At 39.8% G+C, this 17621-nt stretch overlaps 1 protein-coding gene across 2 annotated transcripts in view; it reads left to right on the forward strand.

Annotated features, from left to right (window-relative positions):
- Nucleotides 1-16087, forward strand: part of ARHGAP18 (Rho GTPase activating protein 18) — a 124040-nt gene extending 107953 nt beyond the window's left edge. For both annotated transcript variants that reach the window (XM_006095052.3, XM_023759151.1), the window contains exons 12-15: nucleotides 141-281; nucleotides 9496-9620; nucleotides 14030-14091; nucleotides 15245-16087. In XM_006095052.3, the coding sequence (XP_006095114.1) occupies nucleotides 141-281; nucleotides 9496-9620; nucleotides 14030-14091; nucleotides 15245-15336 (420 nt within the window). In that variant the 3' untranslated portion in view covers nucleotides 15337-16087. The remainder of the gene's footprint in view (nucleotides 1-140; nucleotides 282-9495; nucleotides 9621-14029; nucleotides 14092-15244) is intronic.
- Nucleotides 16088-17621: the final 1534 nt, after the last annotated feature.

Genomic DNA, 17621 nt, shown 5'->3' on the forward strand with positions numbered 1-17621 from the left:
TCACCGATTTAGTGAGGAGGGCATGCAAACTGGCATAGTCTCATCAAAGAGATGAAGCCCTTACTAAGTATAATTATGTCCATAGTTTAAAATGCTGCCACTTCTCTTCCCTCCCCAAACTTAATTTCATTTCTCCACAGATCCCCAAGTTTCTTGTCAACCAAGTGAGGAAGCAAAACACGGAAAATCTGAAGAAAGATAGGAAAACAATGAAGAAATTGCTGAAGAAAATGGCTTATGACCGAGACAAATATGATAAGCAAGACAGAAGTACAAATGATGTAAGAATATGTGTTTGCACAGATCTCAGTGTTGTTTTTAGTATCACACACAGCAAAGAGGTCTGCATGTGTTTGTTGTGTGACTTTCTACACACTCCTAGGTCCTAGCACCACGTGTAAGTGAAAGGCATCCGTAGCGGTGAGTACTCCTGCAGCTGGTAATGCTCGTCTGGACAGTTGCTCAGGTGTTGGGGATTCAGAGAGTGAGCTGTTAATTGGTAACAAAGGAAGATAAGACCAGAACGTCTCAGCACACACCCACCCACACATACACAACAAAGCACTTCCTGGAGACGCCAGCTGCCCAGGGAATGTGGAATGTCTAGTGAGTCAAGAGTCCCTTGTGTGGACTCGGGTCTTTTTCCTTCAGTGTTCTCATCTGTGAAATGGGGAAGAAGAACTAACCCACAAAGACAGAGGCCAATGTTTGTGTTGTGCCTGGGATGCTCCTGGGCTTCAGTAAGTATTTAAAGGTTCTTCACTGGATCATAAAAAGGATTTGGAGAAAATGAAAATATTTCAAAAAAGAAATATTTACAGACTGCTGGAAGAATACATTAAAATCTGGGTTTAAAATCATGAAATATACATGAAAACACATTTGGGAAGAGAGTTAACAGAGCTCTAACTTGAAACCTTAACATGAAATGAAAGGGTTTCTATTGTTCTATTTAGAGTGATGACACCTCCCCCCCCACCACCATTGAGGTTAGTCAGTTACATGCTGCCATCTTGTGGCATAATGTGGAAATGCAGTTACCAGCCTTTGATATTTCTGCTTTGGCCTACTTAAGGATCCAGTAATTGAAACAAACAAAAACCTCCTTTATTGATAGCTCTTACTCTTACAAAATAAAATTTCTTGTCTTTAAGTAGTTTTAGTCAATTTTTATGTATCTTAAAAAACAGAATTTAATGAAGGGAAATTATAAATAGCATTCCTATCTTTTTGCAAAAGGGCTTGGTATAGGTTAGAAAGGATTTTTGAGATATCATTTCTATTTAACTTAGGATGTTTACTTCTTCTAAAACCCCTAAAAGTATTTGAATGTCTTTGTGTTTTGTACCCCTGCTTTTCATATTAACTTAGGTGACTATAGCCTTTTTTCTTTTGTACAGCAGATATAATGTTATATTCTGAGGCCCAGTATATAGCTAAGGAAACAGAATTTGTGCTTTACCTTGGCAATAATAAAATTTTTAAATAAAAATTAAGAGTTACATTTTGGTAGTATGTAAAAACAGCATTTACTTGGATTTCTTTAGTTTTACAGCGTGAGCTGTCTGAGAATTTTCTCTGTACTTGTTAGAAGCTATTTTGTCATTTTAAGACTTGGGATTTAAATCTCAGTTTTATCATGTCTTAGCTGTGACTCAGTTTCTCCAAGTTTTGGGTTTCTCGCCTGTGAAATTCAGCAGTTCTTTTAACAAAATGCTGCTAAGAGCCTCCTTGGTTCCAAGCCCACACTCCCTGCCAGGTATTCAAAGGTAGATGGGGCTGGCCTCACCCACAGGGAGCAAGGGGAGGATTGACCTCAGAGGGGCAAGGGAGTGTGATGGAAGCCTGAATCGGGAATATCGGGCTACAGAACAGGAAATGGGCATCCGAGAGACCTCACTGGGGAGTAGAGCTGACATGTGAAAAACTCTAATTTTACTCTGGCAGCAAACTGAAGGGACAGGTGTTGCTAGCAGAGCAAGCTTCCTCACGGAGTTGTAGCTGTATGTGATCATGGCCAGGGAGGTTTGTTCAGCCTGTCCCTTTGGTTGAAAAATTTTAATCAGTTGCCACAATTTTTTTTCAAGTGTCTATTATTTTATTAGGGGGAGTAAATATACATAGGAAACAATTACAGAACAAGAAATAAAGTCCAAGGTCATATCCAATAGTATGGGTATGTGGTGAGTCACTAAATAACTAGTTTTCTGCATAAGTTTCCATCAGTTGCCAGAACTTTAAAGCTAAAAGGTTTAACATCGAAGTCTGGATTTCCATCTTAACTTGACAAATTGTATGTAGGAGCATCCCTGTGTCCCCTCTCGGTAGGGGGCCTTCCCTGCAGGGTAACAATCTTCTGGATCTGAGCAGCAACTGTTCCTTTTGGGTGGAACATGGGCCAACTACTCTGAATAAGCCACTTCCTCTCCCCGCCCCCCCCTGCCCCCCCCCCCCACACACACTGTCTTGTTAGTTTATGTTTCTTGACTCTTTCCCCAAATCAATTGAATATGCAGCACAAAACTATAGGGCATGAAACTGCCCGGGATATTTTATTTGTTTGTTAAGCTACTATTTGATGTGTGCCTGTATTTAAGTGGTTGGCCATGGAAGAGGAGCTGGTAAAAGAGGCCCACAGATGGTAGGACGTAAGAGAAAGTTGAAGATTGTAGTGTCTTAGAAGCTCGGAGATGGAGGGAAGTCAGGGAAAGAGCTTGGTTAGTGGCACCAAATTCTGCAGGGAAACCGAGTACCGTGAACATTGATTGGATAGAGGTCCACCAGAGCTTGCATTTGAAAGGCCAGTTGTAACTTTCTCCAAAGCATTGTCATTGCATGTTGATGGGAGAAGCCAGATTGCCAGTGACTGAAGAATGTAAGACAGGAGGTTGTAGATCATGAAAATTCTTCAAGGTCATATTTTTAAAAGCATTCTGTATGCTGTTAATGCTAACTATATATAGTCAGGCATTTATGTTACTAAGACATGCTTGACTAGGCAAATGAATAGTATAAACCAGGTTGTAAGAGACACCCTCAATCTACTTAATAAGACATATTTTTAATGACTACAGCATATTAATTGTTTGGTACAAATGCAAATTTTTTAATTTCTTAAATACTAATGAGACTCATCTCTTAATTACTTCAGGAAGAAACACTTTGTGAAAAATAACAAAAAGGCAGACCATTACAAATAACCATGTAATGATAGCCTTCAATTATATAGTTGGGATTGAGATCACACCCTCCCACACACAAACACACCATGCACACATGCATATACACACCATCACACATCTGAAGCGTGTGCTTGAAGACATAGCCCCAGCTCTGCTATTCGTGAGACAGTAGTGACAAGTCATTTTACATCTCTGGGCCTCAGTTTCTTCTATAAAATGAGGGGGTAAGGCCAGATTAACGGGGTTTAACCATAGTATGGCTAGCAGCATCTTGTACTGGGACAGTTCTATATATACTATTACGAGATTTTCCTAACATGCACAAAAATAGAATAGTCTACGAACCCCCATAAACCCATCACCAATAATCAGACTCATTTTTCTGATCTTATTCCATCTTGTCTCTCACACCTTTTTTCTCCTTTTAGTATTTTTAAGGAAAATAGAGATATCCCATCCTCTCCCCCATAATTGCCTTAGATTGCATCTTTGCCTGATAAGGATCCAGAGCAGCTTTGGTGAGCATCTAGTCATGAATTACTGGATCCTGCAAGCCTCCAGTCCATGGAGGCTTTTTTTTTCTGTCAGTCAAGCTCACCTCTCAAAGGAAAGGGAAGCTGTACGTGTAGGAGAGCGTGTGGGCACACACTGGGGCTCTGTGAGAGTCTGTGAACTAAGCCAAACTGCTCAGCACATCTGTCCTCACTGGTAGAGGGAACAAAAGTCCTCTCTCCTATGGTTGCCTCAGTGTTAACTCAGGGTGATCTAGTGTCATACTCTTCATTGATAGTTGAGGAACTCAAGTTTCAGAGAGCTAGCATGACTTGCCGATCGCCCCAGAACAGTCTTGGAACATTTGAAGGTCTAGGCAGGGGTCCTCAAACTACGGCCCGCGGGCCACATGCAAATACAAATATTGTATTTGTTCCCGTTTTGTTTTTTTACTTCAAAATAAGATATGTGCAGTGTGCATAGGAATTTGTTCATAGTTTTTTTTTAAGCTATAGTCTGGCCCTCCAACGGTCTGAGGGACAGTGAACTGGCCCCCTGTTTAAAAAGTTTGAGGACCCCTGGTCTAGGGCTTTGGACATGGGAAAGAAATCCAGAAGAATCCTGGATCGGTCAGTGCAGTGTGGGCTCCGGGTCCTTTGTGATGGGTTGTGTGTCTTCAGTCACATCTCCATTTAGAAGTCCATCTGTGGTTTCACTGACAGCTCTGCCCCAGGCATTGTGGCCGGTCTTGTTTCAAGCATCTGCTTTAGGTCTGGAAACAGTGTTTGGATCTACTTGGGGACCCATGTGGAAAACCAGGTTACAATACCAGGCACAAAATCATGTTTCTCTTAAAGATATCCTTTGATTTTTTTTATAGTGCATAAAAATACCATATTAAAAGAGAAAACTATCAGAGCTTATTTCTTTGTAAATTAAATGCTTATTAACTCTGAATGCTCTTTCAGACCCTTCTTTAAAATTCTCTGAATCTGTGAGTTGGGTAAAAGTTTCAGCATTTGGATAACCAAGGCCCAATTATAATCAGAACAGAGACAGTTCAAGGTAGTAGAGAATGCCTTCTATATTTTTACCTCCAATCAGACTAACATGATGAATATGCCATTTTAGTTTAAGATACCTTGCTAAAATGTCCTTGTTTAATTTTCTAAAATATGTGTTATGCTGTCTGGCTGTTTTTTGAGATAGCTGTATTCCCGATTTGCCCTTTTGAAAATAAAAGGTTTCTCTGTAGCATGAAAAATGTCAGCTTTTAATTTAAATTAGCTGTTAATTAAAAAAAATGATTGAATGCCTTTTCTAAAGCTCTGACATTATATTTCTAATCTCTAGAGTGCAAAAATATGAGCAATGTAGTGTTTATCTACACCTTATGAAAAAAACACACCAAAATCTTTGTTTATTTATCCAAAGAATAATAAATAAAATCACATTTTTAGAAGTATGCTTGAGTTCAAAATGTAAAACATGTAACAACCCTAGGAGATCATTTTCTCTATTACAATAGTCTTTGCATGCATAAGAAATTAACTAACGTTTTGTAAGTTGTAAAATCCTTTGTGACTCAATTTTAATGGGGTGTACATACATAACTTCAGCTCACAAGCATGCGCGCACACACACACACACACACACACACACACACACACACACACACGGAAGGTTACAACGATAATATTATTCACAGATCCAGTTATTATTATGGCTCAAGTTAAGAACAGACTGTTTGGCTTAATGATCAGGCATGTGTGTATGTTCAAAGTTTGGCAGCTCAGTGTAATTAGTATACTAATAGCTTTAGTGTTTGGTACAGCATGATTCTGGAGCTTAATGGTAATTGTCATACACCATTTAAATGGGAGCTTTGGCATCGCGTATTGTTTATCATCTTTAGTAACTATCATTTGGCCACTCTTGTCAAGATATCCAGGAAAAACTTTCCAGAAACAATTTTTAATCGCTTCATCTTTAACCGTTACATCTATCAGTTAAACTCATTTCTTCTCCAACTGTAAAGGGCACGGTAGAGTCCAAACTGAGTCACTCTCAGTCTTTATATTGTTGTGAGAATTTGGTTGGGATATGTTACCACAGAAATGAACACTCTGAGAGTTGTTCCTATGCCCTCCCAGACACACACCTCCCCAGTAGAACACAGGTTCCTAGTTGTCAGGGAATGTGGCCAGTCAGCCTGGGAAGGTGCTGTGTGCCATTGGCCTGGGAAAAAGATTTTCAAGGGCAATGATATTCCATTTCCATGTGAAATGAATCCAAATTGTAGTTAGTCATTTGGGAAGGGTTAAACTCATCCAGAGCTGGCCAGGCAACACCTCCTGCTCACTGAGGGGAAGGGTGTGAGAAATGTTTAATTCCACAGCTACAAGGAACCTGTACCAATGCCACTTCCAAAGCCATAACACGGCAGTTACATATGCGTGAGAACTCTTGAGTGTTCCCAGGACCTGGTACCTGGGCCTCTTCCCTCCAAACTCTAATTATCAGAGAGGCTCTGGGTTCCTGTGTCAGCTATGGAACTGAGTCCACCCGGACCCCTGGGCTGTGTTTTATGGGGAAGGATGGCCATACTCTCCAAAGGATGGTCCCTGAACTCACGGAGAACCTGTAGGCTGCGGTCATATTATGGGGCCTTCAGTTGTCCATGAGCTTCTTGGAGAAAAAGGGGCTGCATCCTTAAGCAGATGCAGGCGACTGCTGGCAACTCCCTGCAGGAGGAAATGACTGAATTATCCCTGCAGCGTCTTTAATTCCGGTTCCCACTCTTCCCTTCCTGTGTGTTCTCAGGAGGGGAGGGAATACCGTGTGGTCGATAGAGGCAACTGAACTGGTGTCTTTTAAACAATGTTCCTAAAACGATTTTTTTGCTAATAAGGAAGTACACATTGTTATACTTTATTTTATTCTAGAGACAGTTTACTACTATTAGCATACCAATTTTAGTGAGAAATATTTTTGAATGATTTGTTTAATCAATCAACATTGATAGGTGGCTACAGATGTGACTCAGACATGTGGCATGTGACTAGGATGCTGGTGTCATGTATTAGGGTTTCCATAATAAAAGAGATTCCGTGGAAGGAGGAATTCCCTTTGACCCTGTGGACTATGGAAAGTTCCATGGAGTTTGAGGTATTTGAGCTGGGTCTTAAAAATTGATAGTGGGATATTTCAGAGGTGAAAGAGAACATACATAAAAATCGGAAAGCGTGGTGTTTATAGTGAATTTTGACTGGCCTTTTGCATTCAAACCGTAGAATGTGCCACAAGGACTAATGGGGGGAGAGGCAAGGAGCAGAGTAAGGTTGCCGTATCCCTAAGCTCTTTATGACAATATATTATTTTTCTGGGTTATTTTGCTTTTGTAACTCACTTACTGTGGACCTTCTAGATATGAAAGCTTAATCATATCACCTTATTTCACTTTATTTTCTTTTTCTTTTTTCTGAGAGGAAGGAAGAGTGAGAGAGAGATAGAAACATCAATGATGAGAGAGAATCGTTGATCAGCTGCCTCCTGCATGCCCCCTACTGGGGATCGAACCCGCAGTCTGGGCATGTGTCCTGACCAGAAGTTGAACTGTGACCTTCTGGTTCATAGGTTGATACTCAACCAATGAGCCCACTGGCCGGGCACCTTACTTCACTTTAAATGTCAGCATATAAGATATAATTATCGGAACAATTTTTGTCACTATTACTTTCACCAAGAAAACCTATATCCAAGAATATTGGGCACTATGACTTAAGCAGAACGCCCTGGCTTTTAAATCAGGTATGGAGTAGATCACAGTCTGCAAACCCTAGCTTGCTATTCCAGGCCTTCTGTAATTCAATAATAATAAACTAACAGTTTCCAAAATACCAATATTCGTGTCCCTAACTGAGTAGATGAGGTGGATTGGGTTTTGGGAACATGGATTCCGTGCTTCAGCTGTTGCTGTTACAGTGTTCACGCCGGCATTCGAGTCCCGGGGCCAGCTCACAGTTTCCCATGTCCTCTGAGGAAACACGCGTTGGAGGCCAGGCCGGCAGGCAGCACGGCCGCAACAGGATAGAAGTAGAGAGGAAACCCCAGGGAGAAGAAGATGTAGCATAATCCCTGAGTTATAAGATATAGCATTGATGTAATAACTGCTTTGAAAGGAGAAGGTAACCACACTCCCATGTGAAATGCTCCGTCCATTGTAAGAAGTGGCTCACTTTCCAAAATGTTACAAATGGAAATAAAATCTGTCACAGACTTGAAGAAAAGGGGAAGTCAGACCTGTATCCTAGAAGAAAGGTGGAGGTCAGACACTAGACCAGCTATCATGCCTCCGAAATTGGAAGGCAGCAAACCAAGGCAGGGGTCCCGGTGCAGAGGGGCAGAGGTCGCAGGAGGTGAGGGGTCTGGGCACAGGTTAGGGTTGGGATGTCTTTTAGGGATCAGGTTGAGCATAAAACCCCCAGGCAGAGAAGTTAGACAAGGACGCTAGGAAGGCAGTCCCTCACCTGGCAGGGGAGTGAGTGGGCGGCCCCTAACGCTTTGTCTCTGTCTGGGTTGGACCTGATACACCTGTGGCCCTTCACTGAGTGGTCAGGTGACCGTGACAGGGTTTCTGAGGTGGCACCAGGCCCACTATGGTCTCTCTGCAGGTGTAACAGGTGTTTGCAGCCCGGCGAGGAGGTCTTACACAACCCATGCTCCCTTGTGCAGTCTTTTGCAGTGTAGCTTCTTTCCTGACTCCCACACTACATCCCAGGTGTTACTGAGGAGCAGTTTTAAATCTCTTGGAGACGCCTACATTTTTATGCAGCCTAATTCCAAAGCCATATTATTTTTGATGAACTTAGAAATCACATTGATTCCTCCTGTGTTGTATCCATGCTGTATGTTTGGGGAAAATAAAGCAATTCAAGCCCATGTACATGAAAAGAACTATTGTGAGCCCCAAAATAATATTGTGCAATAAAGGACTTGTGTATTATTTATCTGCTAGACAAGTAGACTTAGCACAATGCCTAGTACTTAGCAGATGCTTAATAAATTTGAGGGTATTTGTAATGTATAAAGCATTATTTTTAAACATTTGTGCAGGTTGTTTTTTCTAGGGTCTGATTAAGACATATGGTTATAAGTAATACATTATTTATTTTAGCAGAATGATTAGGGATTAATTAAGCCTAATATTTCAAATGCCATAGCTGGTATTTTGATTTACAATCCTCAAAATATTTCCCTGCTATCCCTCCAAATACATATCATAAATTCAAAGTGTGTGGTCACCCTGTGAGCTCATTAGTTAAGTGAGGATCAAACACAATGCCAAGGTGTTAGAAGAGTGTGTTTCTCTTTAATTTTACTTTAATATTCTCGGGGACAGGAATTTTTTGTCAAATGTTGCGAATGTGCCGGAAGATTTAAAAAATGCACACATTGAAAGAGCACACAAAATACCTGTTCTGATGCAATGTCATCAATTGCTGCATGAAGAAGCACCCTCCCCTAGATAACCCTCAGAAGTCGGCACTTAATATGGCAGTAATGGTTATTGCTGTCATTCTTTACATCTTTAAAAATAATTAAGCATTACTGCACAGGCATTATAAAGTTCCCCTATCACCATTAAGAGGATATTTGAGGTTTGATGTAATTTAGCAAATTACATTATACAGTAGTTAAGGTTTTTATGTAGTGAAGTGAAATGCGGAGTAGTTAAGCACACTTACCATGTAATGCATCGCACAGAGTCCCAGGTTCCAGCTGCCGCCAGCTTTGTTCCAGTGTCATTATTGCCTTGCAGGCTGACGTTCCTCAGGGAGTGATTCGAGTGCAAGCTCCTCATCTTTCCAAAGTTTCCATGGCGATACAGCTAACGGAAGAACTGAAAGCCAGTGACGTGCTTGCCAGGTTTCTCAGCCAAGAAAGGTAGAGGCCTGTTTTGTTTTAATTATTTCATGGTATAACTCACTTGCTCGCGTGTTCCCTCCCTCCCTTGCCCCTCCTTTTTTAAAAAAAAAAACTATGAGTGGTGTGAAGTGCATAGAATTGTCTTTTCAGCAGAGAAGAGGAGCAGACTTAACAGTTCGACTGTCGGAATGAGTCAAGTTCACCTGATGTAGTTTGTGTTTGCGTTGAGCCTGTTTCAAGCGGGATGTCCGAGCATCCCTTCAGCGGCCTGCCCGGGCTTGGCTCATGAGACCACGTGGTAGTCCTTCCAGGCTGTGGTGATTGGAGGTTAATTACTGTGTGTTAGGATGATCACTAATTGGGATACAGTAGGATCAAAACAAACAAAAGACACATCTTTTTCTATAAAATATGATGCATAAAAATGCTTACATTTAAAAGCAGAAGGTAAAGAATTCAGGGAGGACAACCAGCCCCTTGAGCTCCTGCCCTCACTGAGTTGCCCAGCTTGCCCCTCTGTTCTGGGGCGGGTGGGGCAGGAGTCCTTTGAAAGCCATTGGCATCTCTCCGATGATATCAGAGCTTACACTTACCTTCTCTTGAAATTTCAACGTTCAAACAAGTGTATTGGGTTTTCGGTTTTTAGCCTTTGAATTCTTATTTTTAGCTAAGGTTGTATTTGTAATGCCCTCCCCCTCCCCATGTCCACTCATTGAAAATGAACTGATCTACATTTTTAAGAAGCCAGGGAAGCCGGGGCCTTGCCATCTCAGCCCAGGAAAGTTGTCTTAGCCTCCCATAGACTTCGATCTCCTCGCGTTAACATTCAGGGCCTCCATGCGGCTTTCTTCAAATGCTCTCCGATTGTCACACAGTTACCACCAGCCCTTACCATGTCTCTGCTCCGTGGAAGGCCCTCTGCTCGATGTTGGAAGGGGTATAAAAATATATTTTAAAGTATCTCCCCTCAGGCTTTATAAAGTGGGAAAAGAGATGAGCCTGCATAGCGAGCAGATGGTGATGAAATAAAAGAGAGGCTTATTGGTAATATCTGGGCGTTCAGTAAGCCAGCGTGAACTCCCCTCTCAGCAGCTCTCCAAAGTAAGTTCTCACATTACTTCTGTTTTCCTGATGAGAGAGACTTTCCAAGGCCACGCATTTTGTAGGCGATGGAGCTGAATTCTAAATCTGTGGTTTCTGTCTCCAAAGACAGTCCTGAACCACTGTCCAGAGGGGCTAGGGCAGTGGTTCTCAACCTTCCTAATGCCGCGACCCTTTAATACAGTTCCTCATGTTGTGGTGACCCCCAAACATAAAATTATTTTCGTTGCTACTTCATAACTAATTTTGCTAGTGTTATGAATCGTCATGTAAATATCTGATATGCGGGATGTATTTTCATTGTTACAAATTGAACATAATTAAAGCATAGTGATTAATCACAAAAACAAAATGTAATTATATATGTTTTCCGATGGTCTTAGGCGACCCCTGTGAAAGGGTCATTCGACCCCCAAAGGGGTTGCGACCCACAGGTTGAGAACCGCTGGGCTAGGGTCTAGAGACCATCTCTGATCTGGGGCTCATTGGTGCAGAGTCTGGGAGCAGATGGAATTTGGGGGGATTAAGTTCAGGGGCAGTTAGAATTTCTCAGGATTAAGTCCTGGGAGCAGTTGGAATTTTTCAGATGTCTTTGCTCCCCAAAGGGTCTCTGACCTAAAATGCAGTCAATCCGCTTCCTCTCTACCCCCTGCCATGGCTTAGATGCCAACTGCTGCCAGTGTCCCCACCAGACTGTGGGAAGAATTCTTTCCGTTCCAGAGGGTGTACCTGGAGGTGTGGCCAGACTCCAGATGGAGGCCGCCCTTCCAGGCGGGATCTGGCTAATTTACAGAGCGCTTGCTTTCAGGACACTAGTGCTCAATGTAGTCGGCACGTTTGTTCCTCTATGTGCAGATAATACAAGATGTGGTGATGACGTTGTATAATGCATTCAACTGTGCCTTTTAATATTTAGGGTATTAGAGAAAGCACCAGCTTTGTGACAGTTGCCCTCTGTATATTTGGATTTTCTGCTGGTGGTGCTTTTACTAAATAAGCATTTGCTACCCACTGGGGCAGACTCCTATTTGCTACCCACTGGGGCAGACTCCTATTTCCTCCCCTTTCCCCATCCTGCTCCACTCAGAGGCAAGTCCAGTGAACTCTGCCCATTTGCCTCCTTCCCCCCACCCCAGGTCTTCAGCCCCTTTCCTTATGCTTGGGGGTGCTGGAGGCCGATGATTTAGATTAAAATGCCAGCTTTTGCTATTTCATCTTAGGCTAGTTTTTAGAATGTCTTTAAATTTCAGGTTCCTCATTTATAAAAGTGAACTATGATAGGACTTACATTATAGTCTTATGATGATTAACTAGGAAAATGACCATGAAGCACACAGCACTGTCTGCCTGGGCCATCTAATAATTGAAATGCTCAATAAATGCATATATATATATTCCCCACCCCACTATTTCCCCTCCTTCTCCCATTTGCATTCCACCTGTGTGGGGGCAGTTGGAAACCCTACTTTCGTCCATCCTTGTCCTCCCCTACTTTTTCTACCAAAGCCAAAAGCACATGAATGACATAAAATAGATGCACAATAAATCACATTCACTCACCAGTCTTTGATAAAGGCTGTTTCCTTTTCTTTGTGTATGGACTTGTTGATTAGTATTACGTTTATGTGTACCAGGAAATCTAGTTTATGTTTCTCTCAATTGGAACAAGAACACAGATAATGGGGAAGCAATCTGAGAGCAATATTGGATGAGATTTTTTTAAATCTAGTCTCCTAAAACATTCAATTTTGTTTTCATAGGAATAATGACTCTTGGTATACTCATGGTTTACCAGGAAATGTACTACAGTATAAATAAAAATATAATTATTAAATTATTTAATTTTAAAAATAAGCATACACCAGTTTGACCAGTTCAGAAACAAAATCTTCTAGTTAGGATACAAGTCAGTAGGTGGGTCTTACACGTGAGGACATTATATGTCCCTGAGCGGAGTGGAGTAGACAGAGTTGGATAACCAGCTAAGTCATTACATGGTTGGTTAGGAAAGCTTCTGTCGTACCGTATTTTTCATAACAGTTTGGATAAAAGTCAGACTTGGTTTCCTCTTCTCAGTTCCAGGGAATGTGTCTTCAGGGCCTTATATGAGTGGTTCACAAACTTTTCTATGCATCAGCACCCACTACAGAGCATTTAAAAAGATTCTTGGGCTTCATCTAGACCGGTGATGGCGAACCTTTTGAGCTCGGCGTGTCAGCATTTTGAAAAACCCTAACTTAACTCTGGTGCCGTGTCACATATAGAAATTTTTTGATATTTGCAACCATAGTAAAACAAAGACTTATATTTTTGATATTTATTTTATATATTTAAATGCCATTTAACAAAGAAAAATCAACCAAAAAAATGAGTTCGCGTGTCACCTCTGACACGCGTGTCATAGGTTCACCATCACTGATGTAGACATACTAAACCAGAGTTTTCAGAGCTCTGGGGCAGAATTTTTAGCAGGTTTTGCAGGTAAATAGTATACAGAGTTTCGAAAACCACCAAATTTTACCAGTTTTTATTGTTTGAACCTAATGTCTGGAATAGCTTATTCTTTGAAGAGTTTAACCCTGTAAATGCACCCTATGGTAAAGTATTCGCTTCTACTTGGAGTGTATATACCTCCCATATTTTGATGGCCAAAATAGGGAGGACTATGAGCCATGTCCAATTTTTTACATTTATCTTACATAGCATTAGACCTGTCAGCACAGCAAACCCCTGATAAATAAATGGAATAAATGTATTTGGAAAACTAAGGTGCAAATATTTCTTTTCCTAGTTTTAGGAGGACCTTTTTGGTCCCTATGCTAAGTAGATAATCATATTATTTTATCGGCAACTAAAATGTTATGGTACCTTCTTTTTAATTTTACAAATTTAAATATTCACTTATTATTGCTTTTAGATGTATGATTCCATTTGTTCATTTTTATTTATTTTTCATCTTTTATTGTTGAAAGTATTACATTTGTCCCCTTTCCCCTCCCCGCCCACTCCCCGCCCCTCCCCAGGCCTTCACCACCCTATTGTCAGTAACCCTGGGTTATGCATATAAGTTCTTTGATTGATCTCTTCCCATGCATCCACCCTCCCCTGCCTTTCCTCTGCCATTTGTTTATTTTAATTTGCAGGTGTGACATTTTTATTACATATTAGGCACATTTAACAGATGGGAAAATACAAATGTGGAGATAATTACAGTGTGTCTAAGTTATGAATTTTCCATACAAGCTAGAATTCCCTGAGCACATTAAAGTGATTTACTTGCAAGCTGTCTGATGATATAACTAATCCGTTTGTTTTGCCCCTTATAGTGGGATTGCCCAGACACTCAAGAAAGGGGAAGTTTTTTTGTATGAAGTTGGAGGGAATATTGGTAAGCACATTTTTTTTTTCTTTGTATTTCATATGCTGACTTGACATTGTCAATGATTATTATTTATATCTTTGTGGGGAAGGGAAGGTAGTAGAAGTAAAATATAGCACAGTGTACATTGTTGATGAGTATTATGGATTTGTTTAGTGGTCTGGCCTTTCTCTTCTGACTTTGAGCTCCTTCTGTACAAATTCCCATCTATGTTGAATCTTGGCAAAGGCAAGTTTCCTAAAATAGATATAATTTCTAGAATGGTTAATAAAGTTTTTCAAAACTTTTTTTCTTTTTTATATGCTTATGTCACATTTTAATAAAGGAAGTAGTTGAGCTTATTTAAGACCAAGATAACACATTTATTATAGTACAGTACTAGATATTTTTAGTGAAAGCAGAAGTTATTTTTGCCATTGCTGATTGCCTACTAAACAGTACACACACATATGTTAGTAATTTAGGAAACAGAAATAGGATAAATGGATTAATTTTGACCATGTCCTATATTTTATTTGCCTACTTTTTGTACTCATGTCTTTATTAAAATTTAAAATAAATGTTTCCCCCATTTTTTGACCCTTATAATGGTAAGGGTGAAATTGTTAACAAATAAATGAAATGGTATTTATTTCAAAATAGTAATTGAAAATATTTTAAGGTAGGTTTTGTAGAATTCTTTTTTTAGGACTTAAAAATGTTAGTAAATGTTAAAAGTTGAATGCAGAGACATGAAGGCTCATTTTTAAAGTTTAAATAAGCCACAACTCCAGTAGAAACCTGGAATTGTTACCTTGATTCGTAAGGAATATTTAAATATTTTATTTTGTATTTTACTCTTAGATTTTGGGGGATTAAGTGTGATTTCTTTCTTAGGTGGATTCAAAGCTGTTGTCACCCTTAGTAAAGGTGAATACACTTTTAAGGAACCATTTAAAAGCCTATCATGCAAAGTATTTTCAACTTCCTAAATTAATTTGAAACGTGTGCCTTTATAGAAAGACCACAAAATTGGCTTCTCCAATGTTTTTTGGCCGGTTTTACTAGTATAATTTTATGGGAGATATCAAGCGATGAAAAATATTTAAAGTCGAAGACACAGGCTTAAGTTTAAAATTGCATCCCAGTCACCCATTAAACAAATGCAACATGTCGTTAATAGGGGAACGCTGCCTCGATGATGACACTTACATGAAGGACTTATATCAGCTCAACCCGAATGCTGAATGGGTTATAAAGTCCAAGCCATCGTAGAAGACCTGCCGAGACAACCCCAGACTTCCTCAGTGACACTTGCTGGGTCAAGAGTGTAAATAAAGGAACTGCAGGACTCTTGCTCTTCAGATGCACCCAGCCATTGGATAGTGACACTCCCAAGCCTCAAGAAGTTATAGATTTGTGCTGCTGCCAGAATTATGTTAATTATTGTGTTGACTATTATTAGAAAATAAATATCTCTGGAGTGAGAGGAGAGAGGCTTAATGAACTTGTAGGCTGTTTTCATAAACTCTGTGAAATGTGCCCAGATGTGACATAGTTGTTGTTTTTTTTATATGAAATAAACCCTCTTCCCGCTCACTTTTTTTCTCCTAAAATCATGAATACAGTAATATATGCTTTCTTACTTTTCTCTCCTCCTCACATCTGCCTGACCCCGATTAAGTTTGCTTTTTAACAGAAAGGATAACAAATGCCAGGTATGGCGAGTTGTGAAATTAGGACAGCTTACAACAGCCCGGATTCAACAGTATTCCTGTGACGATCACATGTTGAATATTCATCTCTTTGAATCATTTGTTCAAAAGATAACATTCTCCTTCTCCCTGCTGTATCATATGAAATGATTTGCATTTTTTTCAGTTCATCTGACATATGTGCACAGAGCTGTATCCACTACCAAGAAAATAGAACTGTCAGAAACTGCCAATTACCCCTGAACCATTAATGACTTGCATATTAAGAATAAATAAAATATGTCCACGTGGAATAACTGGATTAAGGATAATAAGCGAGTGAAAGCCAAATCACTTCATGTATGCCACCCTCTTCTAAAAGAAATTTAAAAAGTCCTAGCTAGCTTTACCTATTGTCATACTAGGGACATAAATATGCATAAGAGTCTAATCCAGGAATGGTTGAGAGTGTATTCTACCCAAAGAGGGATTTTTTTTTTTTTTAACTCATAAGTAAGTCTGCAGGAAGAGTTATTCCTCTGGGTATGACACAGTCCTATGAACAAGCTTTTGTTTGTGTAACTTATTTTAAATAATCAGAGTAAATTTATTAAAATGCTGCGACAAGTACTATTCCCAGGGATTTTACTGCACAAACCATACTGCGACAAGAGATGAGCCTCTCTGTACTGTAAATAAGAGGAATAAAGTGAGAGAAAAATGTTCAATATTTTATGAGTGTAGAGTGTAGTAAATAAAAGGTGATGTCTGTGAGTGCTGCACAAACCGTGTTTATGATACTTTTAGTAGTATTTTAGGAAAAATGACATTCTCAGAAGCTCTCGATGTCACTCTAATTAGGAGGGAAAATGCTGTTAATGAGAACGGTCATAAATTTTTAGCATATAATTACAAGAACAGCCTGTGGATATATGATCATTTAACTTTTTGGTGATTTGTGCCATTGCTTTTTTATTTAAAATTTTTTTTATAATTAAATGCATTTTTCTAAATTATCTTCTCTTGGAATTATTACTTTTAGTCCTAACGTGTTCATGAGTGTACTAATGGGCTAATTTTGTTTTTGTTAAAAGCCATTTCTACCCTCTTATTGCCCCTATTGCTCCTGTGGAATTTTCCAAATGGGAAGACCTGAGGGAGATAGAAACTGTTTCCTTCTTTAGTTTTTTCTGTTCTTTAAGATTTTTCAAAACACACTGTATTCTGGTTCTGATTTTGATGATCTATATTAATTTCCCAGTTGGCAAGCAGTTTTAATGGTTTAATTTTATGAAAGCACTTAGCAACATAAAAGCAAAACCAAGGGCTTAAAACAGTTTAGGTATACAACTTCAAAAAAGGCAGGAGTGAATATCATGATTTAGATAAATGGTGTCCTAAATTGTATGTCAACTAATTTTTACCATATTTACAACCCCCGGCAGATGAGGGTGGGCGGCAATAGGCTTTTGATAATGACAAAGTGCCAGATCTTGGTAAATAAATATGAAAATGTCATTTTATTTTGAATTTTTCTTAGAACTCATGATCCATGACCCACGTTCATTGACACTGAACAATACTGCATTTAAATGATTAATATAGATGTCTAGCTACACTTCTAAAGAGGAGAAACTTGATAGTGTAGAGCCTCATATGTTATTGCCTTAGAATTAACCCAAACGCTTTTTTTTTTTAGAGAGAGAGTGGAAGGGAAAGGGAGAGACAGAGATAGAGAAACATTGATGTAAGAGAGACACATCAATTGGTTGCCTCCTGCATGCACTCCAAACTGGGCTGGGAATCGAGCCTGCAACCTAGGTACCTGCCCTTGACCAGAATCGAACCCAAGACCCTTCAGTCCTC

This window comes from Myotis lucifugus, unplaced genomic scaffold (assembly GCF_000147115.1).
Source record: "Myotis lucifugus unplaced genomic scaffold, Myoluc2.0 scaffold_150, whole genome shotgun sequence".
Taxonomy (NCBI): domain Eukaryota; kingdom Metazoa; phylum Chordata; class Mammalia; order Chiroptera; family Vespertilionidae; genus Myotis; species Myotis lucifugus.